Raw genomic sequence first — 24,562 nt, forward strand, 5'->3', positions numbered from 1 at the left:
TTTGGAACAAGAAAATAGTAAGTTGAGCCTGAAACAGCCTCATCCAATTTGAGGTTTTGATGCTTACAGAGGTCACCTGATGAATCTGGCAAATAAAGGAGGAAAGAAAGTTAACCCAGATCCAATTTCTGTTCCTGGTCTTATAAACTCATCATTGCAGATACTGGCCATCATTGTAAACAAGTCTTTAAAAGTCATTTAAAAAGCAATGCTGTAAGTGGTTACATATTGGAGATCACAGATATATATCTCAGGTTAAATGGCGGGGGGGGGGGGGGGCTTATATAATGTTATACAAATAGCTTTAGGTGAAGATTTCTAGTGTCGGGAACAGCCAGGGAATTACAAAGTCCTCTCCTCCACATAACTTTAACAGATGGGAAGATGACCTGCCCTGGGAAACGGTGTCGGGGTCTCCAAAGTGGCTCTGGTGCTAATAAGAACATTTATGTGAAGGTGCCTGTCAAGAAAAAATAGGATTATTTCATGAGACATGATCGTGGCCGAAGCAGCGTGCGCTGGGAGTGAGCTGTGGTCCGTGCCCGGCCCCCTGCAGGGCGAGGCTGGGACAAGGACACTGACCGCACGGCTTGTTCAGCAGCTGCCTCGCTCCAGGCTGGCCCCCCGGTGCAGGGGATGCGGCGGCTCCTTCTGTCTGCTCAGCCCCCGGGAGGGTGGCCCAGCAGCAGTTCTTCACTCCAGCGCCTGTAGTCGGTTCTAGTCCCATTGATGCCCGCCCTGGGCCCTTGGACACCGGCTGCAGCCTCCAGCCCTGTCCCCAGAGGCCTGGTCCCGGCGGCCAGGACCCCCGCCAGCCTGCCAGGTCCTGACAGCCTCAGTCTCCTGCCTTTGTTTCCTCAGCCCTGCCAGTGACAGAGGCTTCGCGTAGCCCTGGGCACTACCATCTTTGTCACAGTCTTTCTTGTTTTACGTTCAACATTATTTTGTATTAGTTTCAGGTGTACAGCATTGTGGTTAGACGATCAAATACCTTACAGAGTGTTCCCCCCAATACTTCCAGTACCCACCTGGCACCATCCAGTTATTACAGTATTATTGACTTTGTCCCCTGTGCTGTACTTTACATCCCCGTGATTAGTTTTGTGCACTGTTGGTGGGAATACAGATTGGTGCAGCCACTATGGAAAAAAGAATGGAGGTTCCCAAAAAAAAATTAAAATGAAACTGCCTTATGACCCAGTGATTCCACTTCTGGGTATATATCTGAAGAAAGCCAAAATACTAATTTGAAAGAATATCTGCACCCCTGTGTTCATTGCAACATTGTTTACCATAACCACATCCCTGCTCGCCCTTTACAGGTAACCACCAAACTGTTTTCTGTCACTACAAATTAGGTCCCATAGTCTAGAATATTCTATAAACAGAGTCACAAAGTGCACTCATTTTTTTGTCTGGCTTCTTTGACTCAGCATAATTATTTGGAGATTTACCCATGTTGTAGTGTATATCAGTACTTCATTCCTTTTTAGTTGCCGAGTAGTATTCCATTGTATTGATGTACCACAGTTTATGTATCCATTCACATGTTGATGGACATTTGGGTTGTTTTTGGGTTTTGGTTGTTGCAAACAAAACTGCTACGAATGTTCAGGTACAAATCTTTGAATGGATATGTGCTCTCCTCTCCGCCCCCGCCCCCTCCATCTTGGCTAAGTACCTAGGAGTAGAATGGCTGGGGTGTAGGGTAGGTATAGGTTTAATTTTTTAAGAAACTGCCGAACTTTTCCAAAGTGTTGTTATTCCCACCAGCAGTAAATGAGAAACTCCAGTTTCTCTACATCTTCACCAGCACCCGTAGTCTTTGTAAATTTAGCCATTCGTACAGTTCAATGGTTATCTCGTGGTTCCAGTCATATTTTCCTAATGACTAATGTTGAAAATCTTTCCACGTGTTATTTTTCTCCTGTATGTCTTCTTTAGTGAAATGTCTGTTCAAGTCTTTTGCCCATTTTTATTGTGGTGTTTGCTTTCTTATTACAGAGTTTTAAGAATTCTTTATTTGCTTTATCAGTTCTATGCTTTGCAGAGATGATCTTCTTGTCTGTGGCTTGTCTTTTCCTTAACAGTGTCTTTTGAAGAGCAGAAGTTTTAAAAATGTGTTTTCTTTGGATACATTTTCAGAAGCAGGACTAAAGGGTCAAAAATATCGTGTGTGTGTGTGTGTGTGTGTGTGTGTGTGTGTGTGTGTGTGCCTAGTTACCTCTTGTCAGGCTGTCTTCAGAAGAATTTGAAATACTGTTGTTAAATAGTAGTATGTTCACTGGGGACTTCCCAACTCTGGTCTCTCTCACTTCTCTTTATGTTTGCTGTTTTCTCGAGTGTAAATGTTACATTATAGTTTTATTTCACTCCACTCACCTGGCAAGTTGGACATTTACTTAAATTTGGTATATTTAGAATTTTTTTCTTTTGTAACTTTTGACCATTTGTCATTGAAAATTTTGAGTTGTCCTTACAGCTTTGTAGTAGCTTTTCATGTAATTTAGAAGTAAAAACGAATGTGTACTAATTATCACAAATATTTCCATGTCACCGTTTACCTTTTACCTTAGTTTTACCCCTCTCCCAGCCAACTGCCACTTATTTATAATTTCTTCTGTTTTTTAAATAGTAAATCTAAATGGCCACTTGGAATAAATATATTATTTCATTTTCCTCCTAAAGCTGGGAAGTTGTGTGTTAACTTTTTCTTTACTATAATTTTCTTATGATTTTTGGTGTGAAGTAAGGGTCTAAGTTTATATGTCTAAATATTATTAACGAATAACCTCAGCAGTTCTTTCTGTTGCACTCAGATTGTCGTATAGTAAGTTCTCATATAACTTATGTCCTAGATTCATAGAAATATGTCCTATTTCTAGATTCTTTACTTTGTTCCATGAATTTCTGAAGTCAGCAACATGCTTTTAATGTGGGTTGCTTTATGACAATCTTATATTTCCTAAAGCAAATTCCTCCTAATTGTCCAAACCAATCTCTAATTTTTAGAATTTTTATGGAACAAATTATCCTACTATTATTTCAAAATATATTAAATATATAAATTAACTTGAAATATTGCCATGTTTACAATATTTTTGTTTAGTTTTTTTCTTCTATAAAATATTTGTGGCTAATTTTTATTGGGCTTATATAACCCGCATTAAGTTAGTTACCAATTAGGTACCCAACAAAGGTATATTAGATACGGATATATTTTGTCCTTGTTATAAGGGAAATCTATTTCGAAACAAAAATTTTAATAATTGTTACTGTTAAAAATAAATGCTGTTGTTATTTTGGAATATATTTTATATGATAAATATTCTTGAATTATTTTATTTCCAAAATCCTTAGTAGATTCCTTCGAGTTTCCTGGGTTATATTGTTATGACTTTAGCAGGTAGTGACAGTCTTTTTCTACTAACTTTCTTACTTGTTTTTCCTGCCTTATCACCATGGCAAGACCCTCTAAGAGTGTATTAAATAACATGTGTGATTAAGAGTATCTTTGCTTTGACATTGCCACTACTATTTGTATCTCCACTAAAAACAATTTTCACTTTTTATTTTAAAGTTTTTTCGTTTTGTTTTGTTTCCAGAAATTAAAAATCAAGACTCTATATTTTATAGAATTCCCTTTTTAAACCTTCTAATATACAAATAATGATGAGTGCCTGCAAAGTATGCTAGGGGTGAATTAACTATATAGTAAAAAAAACAAACAAAAAAAACAACCAAAACCTATTTCTGTTTTTGGTTACTTTCCATTTTTGGTTCACAAATATTTCATCTTTTGTTCTGAATTTTCCAAGATTTTCCTTTCGAGGAGACTGGCACTCGTGCTGTGTTGCTACGGCTCCTGTAGACATCACGTTCCCCCTGAGTCAGCGATGCCTCTAACCCGCTCATTCGACTTTCCCCTGGATACACATTGGTTTTTGTTTTTCCAATTAGATGCTCTACCAAATGAAAACCCTAGTCTTTAGGAAGTTCCAGGAGCACCTTTCTCCTCTAACAGTTTACTTCCTCACCATTGCTCAAAGCCGTCTACTTCGTATTAAAAAGGGTTTTATAAAGAAATCCGTCTCATTCTGATACCAGTGCTTCTGTTGAAGTCAAGTTTTGCTAAGGGTTGTTTTCTTCAGCACGACCCAGCATCTGCAGGGGAAAAGCACAGTTAAGAACTTTAGTGGAACATTTCCAAGTGTACACTTACTGCATAACTTGGAAGTACTAATATTTTGAAATGGTTTTGTGCTTTTTCTTCCCACCCCTGGATTTTGGGACAGGTCCCTCGGCTAGTCTGTGGAGCTTTGGGGAGGACACTTGGGGTGATGTCATGATTAGTGAATTCCAGGTCCTGGCCTTATTCAACCCGTAATTCTGCGAGGCTGTGGAAAGCTTTCCATTGACTGTACAACAAAGTGATCCTGGTCCTAGAGTTTATCTCGTGTCCACACATAAACTGAGAAAGCTCGAGGAGTTGGAAGCCAGGAGTCCTGAAGCCTTGTTCCTGGTACTTCAGGTAGTGTGTGCATAGTGCGAGCTGGAGGTATTCTGCAACTTGGCTCTTCTTTCTGTGTAATATGAGATCAACATGGATTTTATTTTATTTTATTTTTGGTTAATCTTCACCCAATGGACATTTTTTCCATTGATTTTTAGAGAGAGAGTGGAAGGGAGGGAGGGGGGCAGAGAGAGGGGAGGAGAGAGAAAGAAACATCAGTGTGAGAGAGACACAGCCATTGGTTGCCTCCAGCACGCACCCCAACCAGACTGGGGATCGAACGTGCAATCCAGGTATGTGCCCTTGACTGGGAATCGAACCCTGGACCCCTCAGCACGAGGGCTGACACTCTAATCACTGGGCCACACCGGCCAGGGCCCAATGTGGATTTTTAACCAAGGTCCCCATGATCTCAGAAAGCCCAGAATTGTTAGCTGGGCGTAGGACTGTGCTATGAATCAAGAGACCTGGTTTTCTATTCCGGTTTTGTTGCCAACTGGATCTGTAACTTTAGGAAAGTTGCTTCGTGCTTCTGAGCCTCAGTTTCCTCATCTGTAAAGTGAAAAGAGCAGGCGGGGTGATTTCTAAAGTCCCTTACAGGAAAAAGTGACTAGTGCTGTGATTCTGGAGAGAGGGTCAGGACTTGGAAGCGTGGTGGGCAGGTTAGAAGTGGCCTTTCTCCCGTGCACCAGAGCGCGTGGCACTGGCAGGTGGCAGGTCCGAGGCCCTCAGCGCAGCAGGTCACTTGGCTGCGCAGGGGGTGGTTTGGGGTTGGGATGCGAGAAGCAACGGAAGAAACGACATGAAAAGTCCCTGTCCCGGGGCGTTTGCTCAGTACGCTGCTCCAGCGCGTCTGGCGCCAAGCACGACGTTCAGGGCTGTGCTGTCCCTGCGGTTTGGTTCAAACCAAGAAAAAGGTGTTTCTTTGTTTTGTTTTAATGTTGTTTTTTAAATCCTCACTCGAGGACATTTTCTCCATTGCTCTTCAGAGTAGAAGGGGAGGCACATCGATGGGAGAGCCACACAGCCATTGGTTGCCTCCTGCACAAGGCCCCATTCGGGGCCCGGGATTGAGCATTTTGCTGGAATTGAACCCTGGACCCTTCAGCCCGAGTGCTGATGCGCTAACCACTGAGAAAACCAGCCAGGGCTAAGAAAAGGGTTTTGTTTTGTTTTCTCTCCCCCCAGGGAGGTGTTTTCAGGACAACTTCCATACAGGGGTATATTTCTTACGAGAGAGTGTCAAGGGAGCCGAATAGTCGGACCATGTAGTCACGGAAAGAAAGGGGCCTCTGGGGAATGTGCATCCAGACAGGGCACCCGGAGCCCGCTCCTCTCTGCAGATTGGGGCACACTCGTTTCTCGAATTCCTGGCTGTACCATCCCTCTTTTCATTCCTTTCTTATAAACTCATGTTATGTAAGCCCCCGAAGTGCTAAATGTTTTTCCTTTGTTGGCCATAGCACTCAAGATGATTTTATCAAGCATGAATTTCCCCTTGGCTATCAACTGCAGGCCAGGGAAGCTGGCAGAATTGGGGAGGGGTGGTCCTGGGGGGGGGCTTGGGCACTTTGTGCGCCCACGTGGGTGTACATGTGTATGGGGGGGGTATTTGGTTACAAAAGTGGCAAATGCTCCTTGTAGAATAATTTTGGAAATAGAGAAAGGTAAGAAAAAGGAAATAAAAATCAACCATGTTCCTATTAAACCAAAGAGAATCATTGTTAATATTTTGGTATTCATTTTTTCCTGTTTCTCTCCATGTTTTTGCTATTAAAATAAATGAGAGTTTTATAGCCCATGCTTTTCCATTATTTTGCCATTTTCACTCTATAAATAACCCTACAATCAGCATATTTGTCTGCACTTTGAAGTTACTTCCTTGAGAGAGGTTCGTACATGTGGGAACACTGTGTGAGAGGCTGTGAATTTATTTTATCATTTTTACGACTCCCTATTCTTCTTATTAAATCACCTAATTAACAAATTCTACCCCTCTCGCAACATCTCCCCCTCCCCGTGTTCTTGCCAGTGATTGAATGTTAACTTATTTTTCTAATCTTTGCTAGTCTAACAGGTGAAAATAGTGCCTCTTTTTTTTTTTTTGTTTCATTTCATTGATTGCCAGTGATACTGAACATTCTCACAGGTTTATTAGCTCTTTTGATTCCCTCTTCTGTGAATTATCTATTCATGCCATTTGCCCACCTTCTCTTCTATAGTGAAAATATTTACCTGCTTCGATTTTCAGTATAGTTATTTTTCCAGTTTATTGTTTTTTCTTTGTATGATTTTTGATGTGCAAAATTTTTAAGTTTTCATGTACTCAAGTCTGTGATCATTTCCTTCACAATTTCTTCCATTGCTTTTATACTAAGAAACTTTCCCTCATCTAGAAACCAAGTTAATATTCACTTCCATTTTCTTGGTTGGATTGAATCTGTGGCTTGACTTTTAAGACTGTCTAGCCCTTTAATATCTTTGGAATTTATTTTGGTATATAGTGAGGGGTGATCATCCGAACATTTCTGTTCCAAAAAGCTAGCTAGTTTTTCCATTATCATTTGTTAAATAATCCCTTGAACAACAATGAATAGTAAGTAATTCATTATCGTGTTTGGCACTGAGCTCTGTCCCATCCGGGGCGACCTCCCCAGGCTGGCGGCCGTCCCCTTGGTCTTCCTGCTCTTACATCCAGGACCCCTCACCCCACCCCCGCCCGCCCTAGTTCTGCTTCATGTTCTAAAACCTGATGTTTCTTGGTTTCAAATTATTCTCGGTGATTCTTGCTAGCTTGTTTTCCACACGAATGGTGGAGTCATTTTGGGGGAGTTCTGAAAACCTCTCTTTGGGGTTTTGATGAAAACTGCATTCAACCTATAAATTAACTGGGGAGAATTTGGCATCTTGACACCATTCAGTCTTCCCAGCCAGGAACCCACGAATGGCACGTCCCTCCACTTTCCAAACGTCTGCTGTGTCCCAGTGGAGTTCTGTAGTTTTCTTGCATAGATTCAACACATTTCTTATTAAGGTATTCCCACATTATTTTACATTTAGGGTACTATTTTTTAATGGAGTCTCCCCCATCCCCCTTTAGTTTAGATCCACTTTTTTTTTTAATATTCTTTTTAAAATTTATTTTTAATTATAGTGGACATACAATGTGTTAGCTTCAGGTGTGCAATATAGTGATTCAACATTTATGTACGTTACGGAGTGTTCGCCACAATAAGTCTAGTAACCATCCGTCACTGTCCATAGTTATTACGCTATTATTGACTGTATTCCCCACGCTGTACTTTACGTTCTGTGCACTTATTTTATAACTGGGAGTTTGTACTTGTTAATCCCCTCCCGCTCCCCTCCCTCCTTCTGGCAGCCATCAGTTTGTTCTCTATGAGTTTGTTTCTATTTTTAATTTCACTTTTTCCCGAATGATTGCCAAGTACCGACAGGAATCTAAGTGAAAAGCAAATCTGTTCCTTTCCAAGTGTATATTCTCAGAGAGTCAGAACTGGAACCAACCTTAACTGTGTTGTCTTTTCATATGAAAGGTAAAGTCATTTAAATCTCAGGTCACCCGTTAGGGGAGTCGCCAAACAGATGAGCCCTCCGGCGCCCCTGGGTCCCAGCAGCACCCTGAAGGCGCCGCCTGGCCCCGCGCTGAGCCCCGGTGCCGTCGGGCCCGGGCGCAGCTCGCTCTCAGGTCGCAGCCCCTCGCACAGGCTGTTCCCTCTGCCTGGGGAGTGGCCCCCCGCGCCCCCCGCACCCCCAGCACCTGTCCCGCCCCATCGCTGCGCCTCTCCCGGGGAGCACGCCCCATCCTTTTGCCCTGTGCGGAGAGAGGGCCTTCACTCTCTGGCGCTGCCTGAAGCTGCAGGGGGACCGTGTCTTTCCTGCTGCCCCCCCACCTTCAGGACCCCGGCCCCTGCCGGCCCGCCGTGGGCTCCTGTTTGTCCCACGGGAGACAAACTCGGGCCAATTTCTAAGGAGAGAAAGCGCTCATGAAGGTGTTCACTGACACATTCTTAAAAGCAAGTGGACTGGGGTATTTTAAAAGTCCAACAGATGAGGAAATTATTATAAATCCATTTGACAAAGTTACATAGTTCTGTCAAAGAACCAAGTGACGGCCTGGCCGGGGCTCGGTTGGTCCGAGCGCCCCCAGAAGGGTGCGGTCCGCCTCCCGGCTGGGCTCTCACCCGGCTGCGGGCTAGATCCCTGGCTGGGGCGCACGTGGGACGCGGCGGGATGGTGTTTGTCACAACGTTTCCCTCTTCTCTCCCTCTCTCCCCTTCCTCCCTCTCTAAAAATCAATAAAATACATATCCTAAACTGAGGATAAAAAATGAATATGGTAAAGACGCTAACAGTGGGGGAAATGTTTAGATTATGTTTAGAATAGCAGGATAGAAAATGTTTCTGTGTTAAGAAGGAAAGGTGCCAAAATGACCTTAGCAGTTGGTTTAAGATTATGGGGTGGGGAGCGATGTTTCTCTTCTCCCGTGTCCACCCTTCCTGTTCACACGTGCATATGTTCAGCCCACGCTGGGTGGATGGCAGAGTGGGACAGGCACTGTGTCGAGTGCTAAGGAAAGCAGGGTGGTCTCTGCCCACGGCAGGTTTACAGCCGAGTGGGGAGGAAGCTGAGGATAACCATCGCACCGCGGCCCACTGTTCGACTGCTGCTGTGTTTGAGAAAACATGGGTTTCTTTACCACACTAGGTACCGTAGGCTAAAGAAAACACTTTTGGGATTGGATCCATTATTATTATTGTTGTTGCATTAAATTTTTAATTGTGGGGAAAGCTGTAGGAGTAATAACCCAATTTCCTTAGTTTTTAGGCTTTGTAGGTTTCCTAAATCTTCTCTCCAATCCTTAATCACTGCTTTCCAAGACGCAGACCCTATGCTCTGGAAGGAAAACCTCTGGGGTCAGGAGGAACTTTACCTGGTCACCTTAGTTCGGCTGCAGTAAAAAGACTCGTGGAGGTGCTCGTCAGGACACAGTCGACACCTGCCCACCTCAGACTCGTTCCCGAGCATTCGTGAGTCCTCAGCACCCACCCTAGGAAACTGAAAAAGCAGTGCTCTCCCAACATAAATTCTCAGGTCTCACCTCCGTATGCATTCAGTGGCTGTGCCTCTGTGCTTGGGCATAATGTAAATACTTAACTTGTTTAATAAATATCCTGAAATAGCCTCTTGGAGTTGTTACTAGAAGGGCACGAACCTTTTAACTCACTTAGCCAGCACAGATCAACACTAAATGCCTTTAATGATGATCCAGGTCTTTTTCAGTGGCTGAGATGCTCGGTAATCAATGATGTGGCCCTGCCTGGAGGCACCAGGGACTAGATAATCGGCCGGAAATGTCACACTGGATGGGGAAGCAATTTGAATCCTTGAGATTGGTATTAGTGTGGCCATTTATGGGAGAGCACAGTTTCTCCCCAAGACTAGGAGCCCCCCAACACCTCAAATGTCCCCTAGTGACTTTCACATTATTGAAACCCCTCATGGCCCGTGTTTGTTCTCAGGCTGAAACCTCTGAAGATTCTCCTCCGCATTCCCCAACCACCCACGAAGGCATGTGCCGCTCCAGCTTCCAGCACAGGGGCCCTGCCTGGAGAATGCTCAGTGCTGGGCAGGAGGGGGAGACCTGTCAGGATGGGGCAGGGGGTGTCATGCAGTCTGTCAGACCTCATATAGGGGGTACACCCCTTTCCCTGCCCCCATTATGAACCTTGAACATTATTATTATTATTATATATTTTTAATCCTCACTCAAGGACATTTTTTCCATTGCTTTTCAGAGGAAAATGATTATTTCAAGGATAGAAAGCAAGTTTGTTTTCTAGACAACTTACGGTTCCAGTCCTAACATATCCCCTCTGAACTTGTACTAGGAATCCCTTGGTAATAGCCTAGGGCTTGATTAACTCGGCGTGTTGACATTCTGGGTGCATTTCATAGTTTTCTAAACACTTACCATGTGCCTCTGAACTTTCATTTCTTTCTACCGAAATTCTCATATTCAAAGCCCTCGTGGTCATTCCGTTTGGTGTGGCTTTGAGATTACAGGTGGGCCTTTATTAATAGAGTGCTTCTGATCATCGGAGGGAGTTGTTTCATTATGAAATATTCATTTTTGTATGTTGTTTATCATTGTCCGCAGACCCAGAGGTTTTAAATGCTGGGAGCATGTTGTAAATGAAAACATAAATAATTTATTATAATTATGCTGAACTGAGGCCAGATTTTCTCTTGGCTCAGTGATGCACATCAATGAGAAATGGTCTGGGATGTAAAAATCTTATTTTCCTAAATGATTTATTTAAAACTAAAGTGTAAACAGTAAAAAAAAAAAATCTTAATTTTTGTAAATTTCTGCATTCTCATTTAATGAAAAACATAACCTGATAGAATTTTCAAGTAATGTTCAAATAACCAGGCTGTCTGGATAAGTCCCTTGGATCCTTGGGTCACTGGTGAGGCTCTAACACAGTATGAGAGCATCTTTCAGAGTGTGGCCAGGGCACTGCCCCTAGGTGACTCTCGGGTCCTGCACACTCCTTCTAAATGGGAGCGCTTTTAATTAGATGGAGCAATGGACAATCTTTCTATGTTCTTATTTTATGATCATCCCTTTGCTACAACCCCCAGTCATGTCTAATTGTGAGGGAGGCTTAGCTGTGGCCTCAGGAAGAGAAGGAAGTGAGTTTGTAGCAGGCTCTACCGTGGGATCAGATACCACCATCCCCAAACGGCTGGCCAATGACCCAGCTCCTTTTCCCACCAACCTGTTTTGTTTCATCCCCACCGACTGGCAATGCCTCCTTTAACCCTTGCTGAGTTCCTTTATTTACTAGTCCCGGGTGCTATTCTCATTCATGGATTCCCAGGTCATAATCACACTGTTTTAATTAGCCAGGCATTATATTTTGGTTTTGTTTTGATATTACTATTTTTTGAAAAATCTTCTGACCCAGCCGGGCGTGGCTCAGAGGTTGAGCATTGACCTAGGATCCGGGAGATCGAGGTTCGATTCCTGGTCAGGGCACATGCCTGGGTTTCGTGCTGGATCCCCAGCAAGGGGTGAGCAGGAGGCAGCGGATCAATGATTCTCTCTCATCATTGATGTTTCTGTCTCTCTCTCCCCCTCTCCCTTCCTCTTTGAAATCAATAAAGATATATTTTTTTAAAAAATCTGAATCATCTGACTTTTTTTTTCAGATGAGCTTCAGAATCAATTTATCAAATTTACTTAAAAAAGGAAGAAATAAGCAAACAAAAACCCTACAACCCCTCTATCACATCAAAAATATGTTCCGCTTGAAAAATATCATACTATTAGAGAAAGTGAGCATTATTGGACAATTGGTGTCTCCTGACTCCGAGGAAGTATGCTTTTAAAATAGCAAGCTTTCCATGAAGCAGTGGCTAACTGTCATTAGCGGGGCATTGATAAATGGCTTGGTGTTTGCAGTTCGTATTTCGACTTCAACTCTATTTGTTGCATTAGCAAAATGAGGCTCATTAAGCCTTATTCTCCCAGCCCGTCTCCGGCTCCGCAAGCCTCTGGGCGCACTGGTCCTCACTGCCTTGTCTGGAAGGGTGCAGCCTTCCCTGCATTACCCTGGAAAGCTCCCCTCATTCCCGCACCTCCCGTCCGAACTTGTTGCTCGGGGAGAGGCCGCATCTGTGCGCGGAGCCGGCGCTCCATCTGTTCAAGTGGCCGGAGTTCATCTTATCGCCTCCTTTGTGGAAGGGCTCGTACTGTAAAAGTGCGTGTTATTGAAAACATCATTTTCCTCATCAGTATGCTTTCTTTCTAGCCAGATCGTAACCTGCCAGAAATCTACTGAGCGTGGAGTGAAAAGCTTTTCAGAAGAGCTGTTCTTAAGAGATTAAATGATTGCCATCTCTGTCCCATTCCTTTTATCTCATAATCAAGTTCAAGATGGCACTAGACGTCTCCGCCGAAGTGATTATGTATTTGAAATAGAAATGGCTTTATCTCCATTCATATTCCACACTGTTGAAGGTAGGATCAGCCCCTCTCCCCACTGCATTTACATTTATATATGTTTATGGCTCTTTACAACTGTCCACAGTATTAAAGGATCTAAGTACTTCTCAAAGGCTACCAATGGCTAGCAGGACTTGGATTGCTTTGTAAATTTTTCTGTGCACAAAGCCACTAGTTTGTATAATAACATCCAGCTTAGATCCATCAGAATGTAGAGCCGCATAGAATCTTAGTAATTGTGGCCCAGTCTTTCCACTTGACAAGTGAGGAGCCCGTGACTCACAGCAGCTGAGACACTGGCCCAGGGTCGCAGCCTCTCTGAGACAGCAGCTCACGGCCGGCCAGCAGTTCCTGGTGGACCACACTGCCTTCCTGCCGCATTCAGGGTATTCCTATTACACAGATACGGCCTGGGGGCAGAGTGGGAGATCCGGGCACCCAAAAAGGACAGGAACTAGACTTTCTATGACGAGTTCAAAGATGTCCACTCTGGCTTTTGTTCTTTATCTTTAAAGCTGTCTGATCTGTGCTGTTTTCTTACATCCCAATTTCTCTTCCAGAGAATCAAACCAAGAAAAGAGATCCCGTCACTATTTATTAGCGGCTCTGCCGAAACACTTGATAGAGAAGGGCCCTGAAACCATTTGCCGGAAATGAGACTTTGGGCCCCGTGTTGATTGCATTTATCCACATGCCCGCAAGTAGTCAATCGTCAGGCGCACTGAAATTACAGTCCTTCCTCCTTTTAAAATATTTCTAGCTTTCAATAAGACTCCTCATTTTTAAAACCGAGTAAATAGGAAAAAGTGAGTCATTATTTATGGTTAATCACTTTTGCCAGCTGTGACTGTATTTCACATCCATTTTTTTCCCTTTTCTTGGACTAGAGAATCTATCTTGTCACTCTTTAGGGAAAACACCATATTGGTCCCATCAATAGCCTCTTTTAGCACATAATCACAGTTAAGGCACTGTGAACAGAGATTTTTTTTGGATACAGGAAGAAAATTACTTCCTTAGAATGCAGAACTACAGAGACTTAATCCAGAATCATGCAATAGCACCTAAAGAGAAATAGGACTTATTTTAGAGTTCCTTTCAAAATGGAATCATCATTTCAAAAATGTTATATGTATTGCTGTATGTCTACCAAGTTCCAAATACTGCAAGGTTAATAAGAGATTTCAGATGGGATACCTGGTATATCAGGACACTGATACTTGCAAGGAGCAGGAAACCCATCTCAGGCAGCCTTACAACCCAGGCAACTCCACCTTCAGGCATGGTTCGATTAGGCTCTAGCTCTCTGCTGTTCTTCTGACTCTTCCCCTCACTGTGTAACTCTATTCTCAGGCTGATAATTGACACTTAAAAATGTGCATAAATTTTTGGACCAATGCACCATTGGATCTTAGAGCTGTTGGGGAGATTGCACCCTTACAGTAGGAAAAGGACTGTTGTAATACCAAGCCTCACTTCTGCATCCCAGCTGTCCAATGAAAGAGCTTCCTTCTCAACTCCAAACAAAATTCCTAGGCTTCATTATGGTTGGCCCAACTCTTTACCAATTAGTAGTGCCAGGGGAGGAAGCTATGTACTGATGCTATGTACTTAAGCCAAGGAGGGTGAGATTATGATGATTGGCTTAGGCCAGTCAAATCCCACTTCTGGAGCTTGGGGTGGGGATCCAGCCACACCAGGCACACAGCAGCTGCAGAACACAGGGGGGTGGGGGGGTGGATGCTGGGGAAGGAACCGACAATGTCCACTTCGTCTTGCATCTAGTAGGCTGAGCCAGGTCCTAATGAGGCCGAAGTTTGCCTGGTTTCTGTCAGTCTTTGTTCTTGGTCTGGTTGTCCTTTTGTCCTTCATAGCTCATCCTAAATAGCCAAGTCCACCACCTGCTCACGGCCAGTCTGTGGCCGTACCTGTGCATCCAAAAGACAGAAGAACTCTCTTATATTCAGGAATATAATGTCCTCACGCTGAAGGAACACTTGAAGTCTAATAACACTATGTATTGTTAACAGACTAAATATTATTAAATAAGACATGAATATTAGACAGAGAAGAGAACACTGCTGCTATCTTTTTCCAGTTAACTCTGATATTAAAATTGCCTGGAACTTCAAACATCAGAGCTCTTCTTAAAGGCAATGTTTAATTTGCTCCCCTAAAATCATTTTCCAAATAGAAGAACACTCTAGATCAGAGAATAGATCATTTCAAGTAGTGAGATCCCTTTCACCTGAGTGAGAATCTGAGCATGTGACAAGCTATGGCTGATGGCAGTTTAAAATGCCCCATGAGAATGTCATCTCTCAGATGAACTCTCTGCTGTGTCTTAGCCTGGGTTCCCCCTGGAAAGCAGAGCATTAGGTGAGGGCTCGCGAGCAGGAGTGGAAGGGAGGGTGAGGGACGCCAACTCAAGGGCCTGGTACCCGGTTTGGTGTTCTGTGAGCCACTGGAGCTCAATCTCAATCTCACCAGAGCCACGAGCTGCTAGAACAACCTCCGAGTTGTCTGCCTGAGTGAGGGCCAGAGCGTTAATCCATTGGCGCCCGTTCCCTCCTTGGTCAAGGGTTGCCTGTGGGACTAAGTCCTTCTTTTTCCATACTTCCAGATCTTTCTGATCTGTGTGAGGGCCACACCCGGGTATTAGAGCAGCCCCAGGCCAACAGCAAGAGGCCCAGAGGCCCTTGGTGCAGGGTGAGAGAGGGGCTCCAGCAGTGGCTGGAGTCCGTGAGAGGTGGGGCACCAAAGGAGTCCAACACACTCCGAACCTAGGGGCCCAGAAAAGACCGGAAATCATCTCCACATCTCCTTTGTCTTTCCTGCATGTCTCAGTAGCCTAACACATGTCTTTAAAAAGGTAAAATTAATAAACTGAAGTGAGTAGAGCCTGCAGAACTCTCATCAGCAAAGAGGCAAGGACGGGGTGGGAGGCACCAGCGGGTTGCTCCCGAGGAGGCTGCTCTCTGGAGAAGCCGTCATCATCGCGTCTTCAGCTGGCGAGTCCTCTCTTCCCCAGCAGGGGCTCCCCACTTAGAGGGTGATTTTTACCCTCCCTGTTCAGTCAGCACGACAGCTTTGTCCCTAATGTAATGGCAGTTTTGACTTGAGTTTAAACTATTCTGCAAAGAATCAAAGAGAAGGAGCTTCTCTCTCCCTTTTCCCCACCCCGCAAATTCCACTAAGGAAACTTTTCTCACTGAAATCTTTGTATCCACATTAAGTTTCTCATTTGTGCTTCAGGTGAATCAATACGGCGTCAACTTTCAAAGCCCTGTGTGACTGTCACAGTGACTCACAGTAATTGCTGTCTGTCAGTGTCTTTGCTGGGAACATAGATACATGCGCCCGTCATTGGCTCTGTTGCTGCCACCAGGAGCTGGCCTCCCAGTGGGGTCTTCTCTGGGCTCCATTCAAAACCTTAGTGGTGGTGGGCAGTTATCTGCATAATCCGTCCCAGGAACACGTAAGCCGCAGCTGCCCCTGAAATCATTTGTTAAAAAAACAATCTTTAAAGCAATTATTATAGTAAGTGCACATGTAGCTGGATGTTCCAAAGAATTGTCTCCAACTTTGGTTCCTGTAGCTCAGTGGCTTTCTTTCCTATTTTTTTCTTTTTTTTCCTTTCTTGACTTAGAGAGAGAGAAACATCGAATTGTTGTTCCTCTTATTTATGCATCATTGGCTGATTCTTGTATGTGCCCTGATTGGGGATCAAACCTACAACCTTGGGGTATTGGGGTGATGCTGTGACCAACTGAGCTACCCGGCCAGGGCCTAGCTCAGTGGTTTTCAACCAGGGATGATTTTTGTCCCCCAGGGGACACTTGGCAATGTTTAGAGGCAATTCTGGCTGTCACAACTGGAGAGGGGGGAGGGTACTACCAGCACCTAGTGGGTAGAAACCAGGGACACAGCTGCACGTCCTCCAGTGTACAGGACAGCCCCTCAAGGAGGAGTTATCTAGCCCCAAACAGCTGAGGTTGCAAAACCCTGCTCTGGCTATTGAGGATTCATACTTGAGAAATAAGGTCACTTGTTTAGAAAATTCAGAATAAAAAGAAAAAAAGTATTCCTTTAGTTGAAAAAGATATCAGTGTTAAAGAATATTTTAAGACATTACTCATGAGACAAAGTTTCTGTTGAGAGTGTAACCTTCAACTTTTACCCAAAAAAATATAGATGTTATAAGACTACAATTATATGTACTAGTTTGTGTTCTGTTTCCACTGAAAAATGTCACTTTTATAGTCTTTATATCATTTGTATAGAGAATATTTCATTGTTTCACTGTAATGAAATCCAACCATTTCCTCTTTTCTTTTCTTTTCTTTTCTTTTCTTTTCTTTTCTTTTCTTTTCTTTTCTTTTCTTTTCTTTTCTTTTCTTTTCTTTTCTTTTCAGTAACTTGAGCAAAAGCGACTATTCCAGTGTGAAACCTGGCTCTGGAGAGTTGGCCATGGGGTACTCTCTCATCTTATTTTACAGCAAAAAGTATTTTCCAAGGAATAACTACTTTCAGAACATTACAAGAGATTGTTACGATGTAAATATTTTTTAAAATTTATCTTTATTGTTGAAAGTATTACAGAATCCCCCCCACACTGGCCCCTCCCCCCTACATCCCCCCCCCTCCCCCCAGGCCTTCACCACACTATTGTTTGTGAAATATTTTTGTACCAAAAAACACGTTTTGGGCAACATTCACTATTTACATATTTTTATTTTTTTATTTTTAAAAATATATCTCTTGATTTCAGAGAGAGGAAGGGAGAGGGACAGAGGCAGAAACACCAATGATGAGAGAGTCATTGATCGGCTGCCTTCTGCACGACCCTGACTGGGGATGGAGCCCGCAACCCAGGCATGTGCCCTGACCGGGAATCGAACCGAGATCTCTTGGATCCTAGGTCGGTGCTCAACCACTGAGCCATGCCAGCTCGGCTATTTACATATTTTTTAAATTAAAAAAGCAACAACTTATGTTTCTCTTCAGAGTGTATTAGAGCAACATTATGGCTTAATGAAAGATTTGTGGTGTGAAACTGTCTCCTTCAGGGTGGGCCCAGAGCCTCTAGGTCACAGGAGCCCATCTAATCTGGGCTGTTGAAGTTCACACAGCATCATAAAAAGGGACAGAACAGAATCTTGCCTAACAAATCAGGATGTAAAAGAGGCAAATGCTAAGGCTCATGCCGATGAAAGTAATTATAACCACTTACATGATGAGTCAGAAAATGCATTTTAGCAGGCATGAAAACTGTCGGAACTCAGCAGAATAGGCTGAGTCTAGCCCTGCCTGAAATTCTCCATGAGACCCAGTGTCATCTGAGGTCTTTCTACACCTCCAAGTCTAGATAGTATTGCCAGGAACCCCTATTCCACAGCCTGTAGGATTTTAAAGCACCCCCTAAGATTTTTTGCAAAGCTCTGGATGGCTTATGGATCTGAGTTTTTATCTCTCTGAATTCATTCGGTTGATAGATCGTCTTAACCATTCCCCACTTGCTGCTCTTGCACCTGCTCAGACCAAACTCATCACCTAACTCAACACAGACACCCCAAACACGCCCCCTCCCTTAGAGTATGTGCCCTTTGCACCCCTTGGCGAAGAAAGAGAGAGGTTATACCAAGTAATACAAACAACCTTGAAGCACACAGCAAACGTGGCAGTTACGCAAGGACTTCTGATCACTGCGCCACTGGGGAATTTTTCCTGGGCGAGCTCTGCTTGTTTGGGATCCCAGCCTCCCCCTGCATCTCTCAGCCGCCTCTCCCTGCACCCTCCCTTGTCCTCCTTGCCACCCCCTCTGCCAGCGGTCCTCGGTTGTCATACTGACCTACGCAGAGCATTCAGCTCTCTGGCGTCCCTACTCCCAAAACCAATTCTGGGTCTTTTGCTTTTCAACAGCAAGCAAACCAGAAAGTCTTTCAGGTAACTGGACCTACATTCCTAAAAGCAGTTATTATCAGTAACAATTTATATTCTCCTGCACATCTGTATAAGCTTTGTTAACTCCTCTGAAAAACCAGCTTTGAAACATAAGCTTGTTTATATGTCTACGGTGGATACGAACCGAACGACACCGGTTTGAACTGGAGGAGTCCACTTACACGGATTATTTTCAATAAATACTGTAAATGTAATTTCTCTTTCTTGTGATTTTCTTAATAGCATTTTCTCTTCTCTCGCTTACTTTATTCTAAGAATACCATATATAATACATGTAACATGCAAAATCTGTGTTAATGGACTGTCTGTGGTATCAGTAAAGCTTCCTGTCAGTTGGAGGCTATTAGTAGTTAAGTTTTGGGGGAGTCAGGCTAGTTTTGACTGCGTGGGGGTCAGCGCCCCAACACTGTGCTGTGTAAGGGCCACCGTGTCTCTGTCCACGCGCTGGCGCGAGAGCAGCCCCGGGCCGATTGAAGCGCCCGGGCTCCCCCGCAGGTAGCCCGCCGCGCCCTGCCTTGGCGTCCAGCTCCTGCCCCGTGCCCCTGCCCTGTCCAGCCTGCCACGCAAAGGCCCCCGTCCAGCGCCCCGCCGCAGCCTCGTCCCAGAGCTCACCCCTCACTCGGTCTCGTACCGCGTCCCTGTTGTAAAACGCGGCGGGCATGGAGGCCGGAACCGACAGTGCTGCGGGCCCTGGGCGACGGGTCCCAGGGGCATCTCCAGTGTGTGATTTCTCTGGCTCGGTACTGGGCTCCATAGCAGCAGTGGCGACGTCCCCGCTCTCATCCCCCGTCCCTCCCGGAGGGCGGTACGTACTCCGCCGTGGTGCCCGCCGTTTCCCCGCCCAGTCTGCTGTGCTCGTTCCTTCCACAGCCCAGCCACTCTGCAAAGGCCCATTGCCTGCTCTGCGCCAAGTGGGGCACAGCAGCGAATGAGAGAAGGTTCTCGCCACCCTAGGGTTTATTTCTAATCCGGGTGACGGGCGTCGGACTGGTTTCATGCTGAACGCATGTTGGTGACACCAGACAGCATACTCTCGTTTCATAACCGGAGTAAACTCCCTTTAGGGCCGAATGCTGCGAACAGAAATAGTACAACTTCTTTACATCGCGACGTTTTCATCTCCTCGGCTCGCCCCTAACTCTGCCCGCCACTGTACCTGCTCCTGGATCGCCCCTCACCCTGCCCGCCAGCCGCACCTGCTCCTGGCTCGCCCTCACCCTGCCCGCCAGCCGCACCTGCTCCTGGCTCGCCCTCGCCCTGCCCGCCAGCCGCACCTGCTCCTGGCTCGCCCTCGCCCTGCCCGCCAGCCGCACCTGCTCCTGGATTGCCCCTCACCCTGCCCACCAACTGCACCTGCTCGTGGTTCGCCCTCACCCTGCCCGCCAACTGCACCTGCTCCTGGCTCGCCCTCACCCTGCCCGCCAACTGCACCTGCTCCTGGCTCGCCCTCACCCTGCCCGCCAGCCGCACCTGCTCCTTGGCTTGCCCCTCCTGGTTCGCACCTGCTCCTCGGCTGGCCCCTCACCCTGCCCGCCAGCCGCACCTGCTCCTGGCTCGCCCTCACCCTCACCCTGCCCGCCAGCCGCACCTGCTCCTGGGTCGCCCCTCACCCTGCCCGCCAACTGCACCTGCTCCTGGCTCGCCCCTCACCCTGCCCTCCAGCCGCACCTGCTCCTCGGCTGGCCCCTCACCCTGCCCTCCAGCCGCACCTGCTCCTCGGCTGGCCCCTCACCCTGCCCGCCAGCCGCACCCGCTCCTGGTTTGCAGGGCGCCGGGTGTGTGGGCTCCGTGAAGCCTGCCCTCTTCGGAATAATTCCGTCTGCCGTGAACAGCGGTCTATCTCAGCTTTTAAAATTATAGCTCTCAGATGCGATTTCCTCTTCACGCTCCTCGAAGCAACCAGATCTGCTCAAGCATAGGTGCGATGAGGAAGAAACCTGGGGGAGAGAGTGTTGTACCGTGTCTCCTGCTAAACATAAACGCGGCGTCCCTCCATTCACCGAATGACGTGCCACCCAGGCCTGTGCAGAGCCCGTCCTGTCAGCCCCTCGCGCCGCACCGGCCTTGTTAGGATGAGAGGCCCGGCAAAGGCGGCAGGGAGGACAGGCAGTGAGTGCAATTCCGGCGAAGGCTGCTTGCTGAGAAAGGCAGGCAGAGGGTCCCCTTTCCTACAGCACGCGCGCCTCCATACGTGAAAAAAGACCGAAAAATATCACCAGAAGCCATTTATTCTAAACATCACTTTTCTTTGTTACCCACTTAAGTCACCCTCTGATACGCAGACGTCAACCATACCAGTTCAGAGCGGAAAGAAAAAAGGCCGTTTATCTCATCCAATTCCTCGGGGGGGGGGGGGGTACTTAGGCAATATTAAGGATCTCCAGTTATCTAATTTAATAAAAGGCATGGTTTCTGTTCTGTAGTCAGTAACATGTGATTCTGATTATTTCTAATCCCTTAGAAGGGATCTGACATCCTGCGTTTGGTCCTGTATAGCATGAAATCGTCGTGTATATTTCACCTAGAGAAGTAACTGGAATAATGGCCTCCGCACTCGGCAATCATTTTACACTAACACACTGCAACATGGTTGTGCCCTGGGGCAGAGAAGTGGGGATTTTTCTCTGCTTCAAAAGAATGAAAAATTATCATCGCTCCATTCAGAACCATTACAGACTTCAGAGACTTTGGCATGAAATATTCAGAAAGTTGATTTTAGAATTCAATATTTTAAAAGCCTGCTTTAAAACTATTACAGTGATTAGTGGCTCTGTTATGTGGGCCAGTCTTTGTTTTAAGAAGCTCTGTGTCATGGTTGAAACCGTTTGTTGTTTCAACAGGATATAATTTGCATAAGGCATGTAAAGCGTTGTTTTAGAATGCCCCCCAAAGAGGAATTGTGACCGCTACTCATCAGTTATCCTTTCAAACATTCTTTTCAAATAAACATTACTTTTACTAGTATGGCTGAATGTGTGGCTTCGGCCGTAATTATGTCCTTCTGACATGTGGTATTCTGCCTGCGTGGGTGCCATTTCTCTGCTCTCTGTTGGGGTGGCAATGGTCCTGTCTCAGGGGTTCTGGGCCAACCCCACTAAGGCACCCACACCCTCAGCCGACCAGCCAGAGGCTCCCATCTTCACCTCTCTTTATAGGAGTCAGAGAAGTTGATGGGGAGTTTGTGAGGGTTTAACAGAGCCTACAAGGCCACGAATGGAGCCAGTGAGAACTTCAGGAGCTGGCCTTAGCCACATGGAAATCGCAGTACAATCCTTTCTCTCCTGAACGTCCTATTTACGCAGGGAGGCACCGTGCAATAGAGAGAGTACAGAGCCCTGGTTTTGGAATTTAATGATCCTGATTTGATTTCCAAGCCTGCCACTCACCAGCAGTGTGATCTTGTGAAACTACTTACCCTCTTTAAGCTCAATGTTTCTATCCGTAGGAGGGCCCATCCTAGCATCAGTGCACAGAACCAGTGGGAGACGGAATGTAAAGGCCACTGGTGTGGTGCAGGGTGTCAGTCACTGGTCCCGTGATTACCATGCCCAGAGTGTTCTGACCCCCTTACTGGTTTATCCCCCATTCCTGTTGGGTAATGCATATGTATTTATTGATATCTCACAAAAAGAATTTGCAAAATGACTAGAAAAATCGTCCTTCTTGCTTTTCTTACTTAACCTGTGCATTGACTTCATTCCTTTAAATGTGTTGAATATGTTATTTCAGCGGGTTTTAGTAAATACCTTTCTCTTTCCTTCCCACTTACCAATGTAAGGAAAAAAGTAGGCATCATCCTTAGCCTTCAAGTAGATACATATGTGCCTCTCCCATAAACATGCAAAGAAATATTCTGATGTGCACCTGATGCATAAGTGTAATGAAAATAACCTGTAAGTAACTTCTTGTTTCATTTTCTAGGGAAGTAGATCAAGACTCAGATGGCCTCGTCAGCTTTAAAGACTTCGAATATGCCATGAACTATGGGCAGAAATCAACCTAACGGTGTGAATTGCTTTCAGCAACTTCCAGAGAGACCAATAGATTGCCATGTATTTAAATGTCAACATTCACTCTACCAATAATGGAGTGCTACATACTCACGATTAAACTCTTATCACGGTTTTCAGATGCTGATAATTGCTGCGTCTCAAAATCCTAGAGGTGGTCATTACAGGTAGTTTCCTTCCATCCATGTGCCTGGCAGCACTGAGCCAGGCTGCTGCTGTGGCTCTGCCACGGGGGAGGTCCCCAACCCCTCTGCTTCTCTCTCAACCCCCACTCTGCAGGCCGGGATGCTCCACTCCTCTACTGGTTCTTGCCACCCAGCTGAGCTCCCTGATTCTTATCAATTCCTGACTTCAGGAGAAGAGTCACTTTTTCCCGCCAATGGGCCAGTTTCCTTCATGCCTTCAACTTGGTTGAACAAATAATAGCACCTACCTGTACTGCAAGCTGAGCAAGGCGTTGGAATACAAAACCTTAAGACTTCTCTAAGATAATGTAGCCAGAGCCAAAAGTATCATTGAAAAATGGCCCCAGGTCACTGGCTGTGCAAGACAGGCACCAGACTGGGCTGACACTAGGGAGCCTTCTCAGCGGTACCCAGAGGGAGAACAGAGTGGAGTAAAGGCGGGGGGGAAGGGCTTATTTGCAGAGCCCTTAATGATGGCCTGCAACAAAAACTGGGGCACTGGACACTCAGCATTTATTTTAAATCAATACCTGCATCGATACTAATATTTTATCTCTACATGTTCAGAATTCCTAACATTTTCAGCATGAGGAAAATATCGAATGCAATTCAAATGATAAAAGTATTAAATATTTAAAGATCAAGGAAAAATGTAAATTTGTAAAATAGAACCATTAAGCAAGCATCATTCTAACACAAATTATTAGCAGATAAACTTTGTCAAATTAAGGTCTTAAACTGTCATAAATCTGAGGAGCCTAAAGAAACGTAAGAGCTCAATGTAATTTGGTATTCTGGATGGGATCCTGGAATAAAAGGGGACATTAGGTACTAAAGTATGGACTTTAGTTAATATTGTACCAATAGTGGCTCATTAATTGTGACTAATGTGTCATACTCATTTAAAAGGTTAATGACAGGGGAAATTGGGTGAGGAGTGTATGAGAACTCTACTATCTTCAAAATTTTTCTGTAAATCTAAAGCTATTCCTGCTCATGGGGCCAGGATGGTATGATTGAGTATCATATGTGTTTTAGTTCAAATTATTCTAGCTGATGAAAAGCCCTTTCTGACTTTGGGTAGAGTTTTGTTCAGCAAGTATTTTCATCATAAATTGAATCATTGAATCACTGATCCTTATCTTGATACATAAGCGATACTGATTTTTAATTTTTTAAATAGCAAAATTAGAGTAATACACCAAGTGCCAGTATTTCAGTCATCGCCAGAATACCAAAGCCTCCTATTGCAATCACTGTTTGGACCTCATTTCTCCCGGAAACGTGACGAAAGAAAAGGAGGGGTCGCTTTCTCCTGTGGATATGAGAGGTCAGAGGCCAGGCTGTGAATAGCTATTGGGCAACTCCCTTGACCTTGGAAAGTAGTGGACCAGTATATGGAGCCTAACAGAGGGAGGGCAGTGGAGCAGCTGGTGTCCAGGATAACTGGGACCAGTGCCCCTGACTCCACCTCTGTGCCGTAGTCACCATCAGCCTCACACCATTCTAGAAAGCAACTGGCCTGGGATCTGCCCAGTGCCAAGTTCAAAGACCCCCAGAAAGAGGTTTGGTTGGTTCCTGAAACAGTCAACCCTGGTTTACCAAGAGGACACGTGTAGTCATGGCCACTGGTACACACCAAGGTTTACTGAGAGCTGGCCGGTCACAGGGGAAGTTGATAAGAGCTGGGAAGTTGATAAGAGCTGGGCAGCTGTTCTATTTTCCTTCTTAGAAGAAAACAATACGGCTGGCATCTGACACAGGAAGGAGAGCACCCCTAGGATTTGCTGCTTAGGAGGGCCCAAGCTTTCAGAGCACAGACCAAAAAGAAAGAGGGGAGATGAGAAGCTGCTC

General features: G+C 45.3%; 1 protein-coding gene across 3 annotated transcripts in view; it reads left to right on the top strand.

Annotated features, from left to right (window-relative positions):
- The window catches only part of EFCAB11 (EF-hand calcium binding domain 11), a 107,916-nt gene extending 85,278 nt beyond the window's left edge, over nt 1–22,638 (top strand). The window contains exon 6 of one of the 3 annotated variants that reach the window (XM_087818620.1): nt 22,435–22,638. In XM_087818620.1, coding sequence (XP_087674746.1) covers nt 22,435–22,516 — 82 coding nt within the window. In that variant the 3' untranslated portion in view covers nt 22,517–22,638. Of the gene's footprint in view, nt 1–16,964; nt 17,154–22,434 lie in introns of those variants that run through there. The other 2 variants (XM_087818619.1, XM_087818624.1) reach the window with 2 other exon arrangements.
- The last annotated feature ends 1,924 nt before the right edge of the window (nt 22,639–24,562 follow it).

The sequence above is a fragment of the Miniopterus natalensis genome, chromosome 1 (assembly GCF_054644295.1).
Source record: "Miniopterus natalensis isolate mMinNat1 chromosome 1, mMinNat1.hap1, whole genome shotgun sequence".
Taxonomy (NCBI): Eukaryota; Metazoa; Chordata; class Mammalia; order Chiroptera; family Miniopteridae; genus Miniopterus; species Miniopterus natalensis.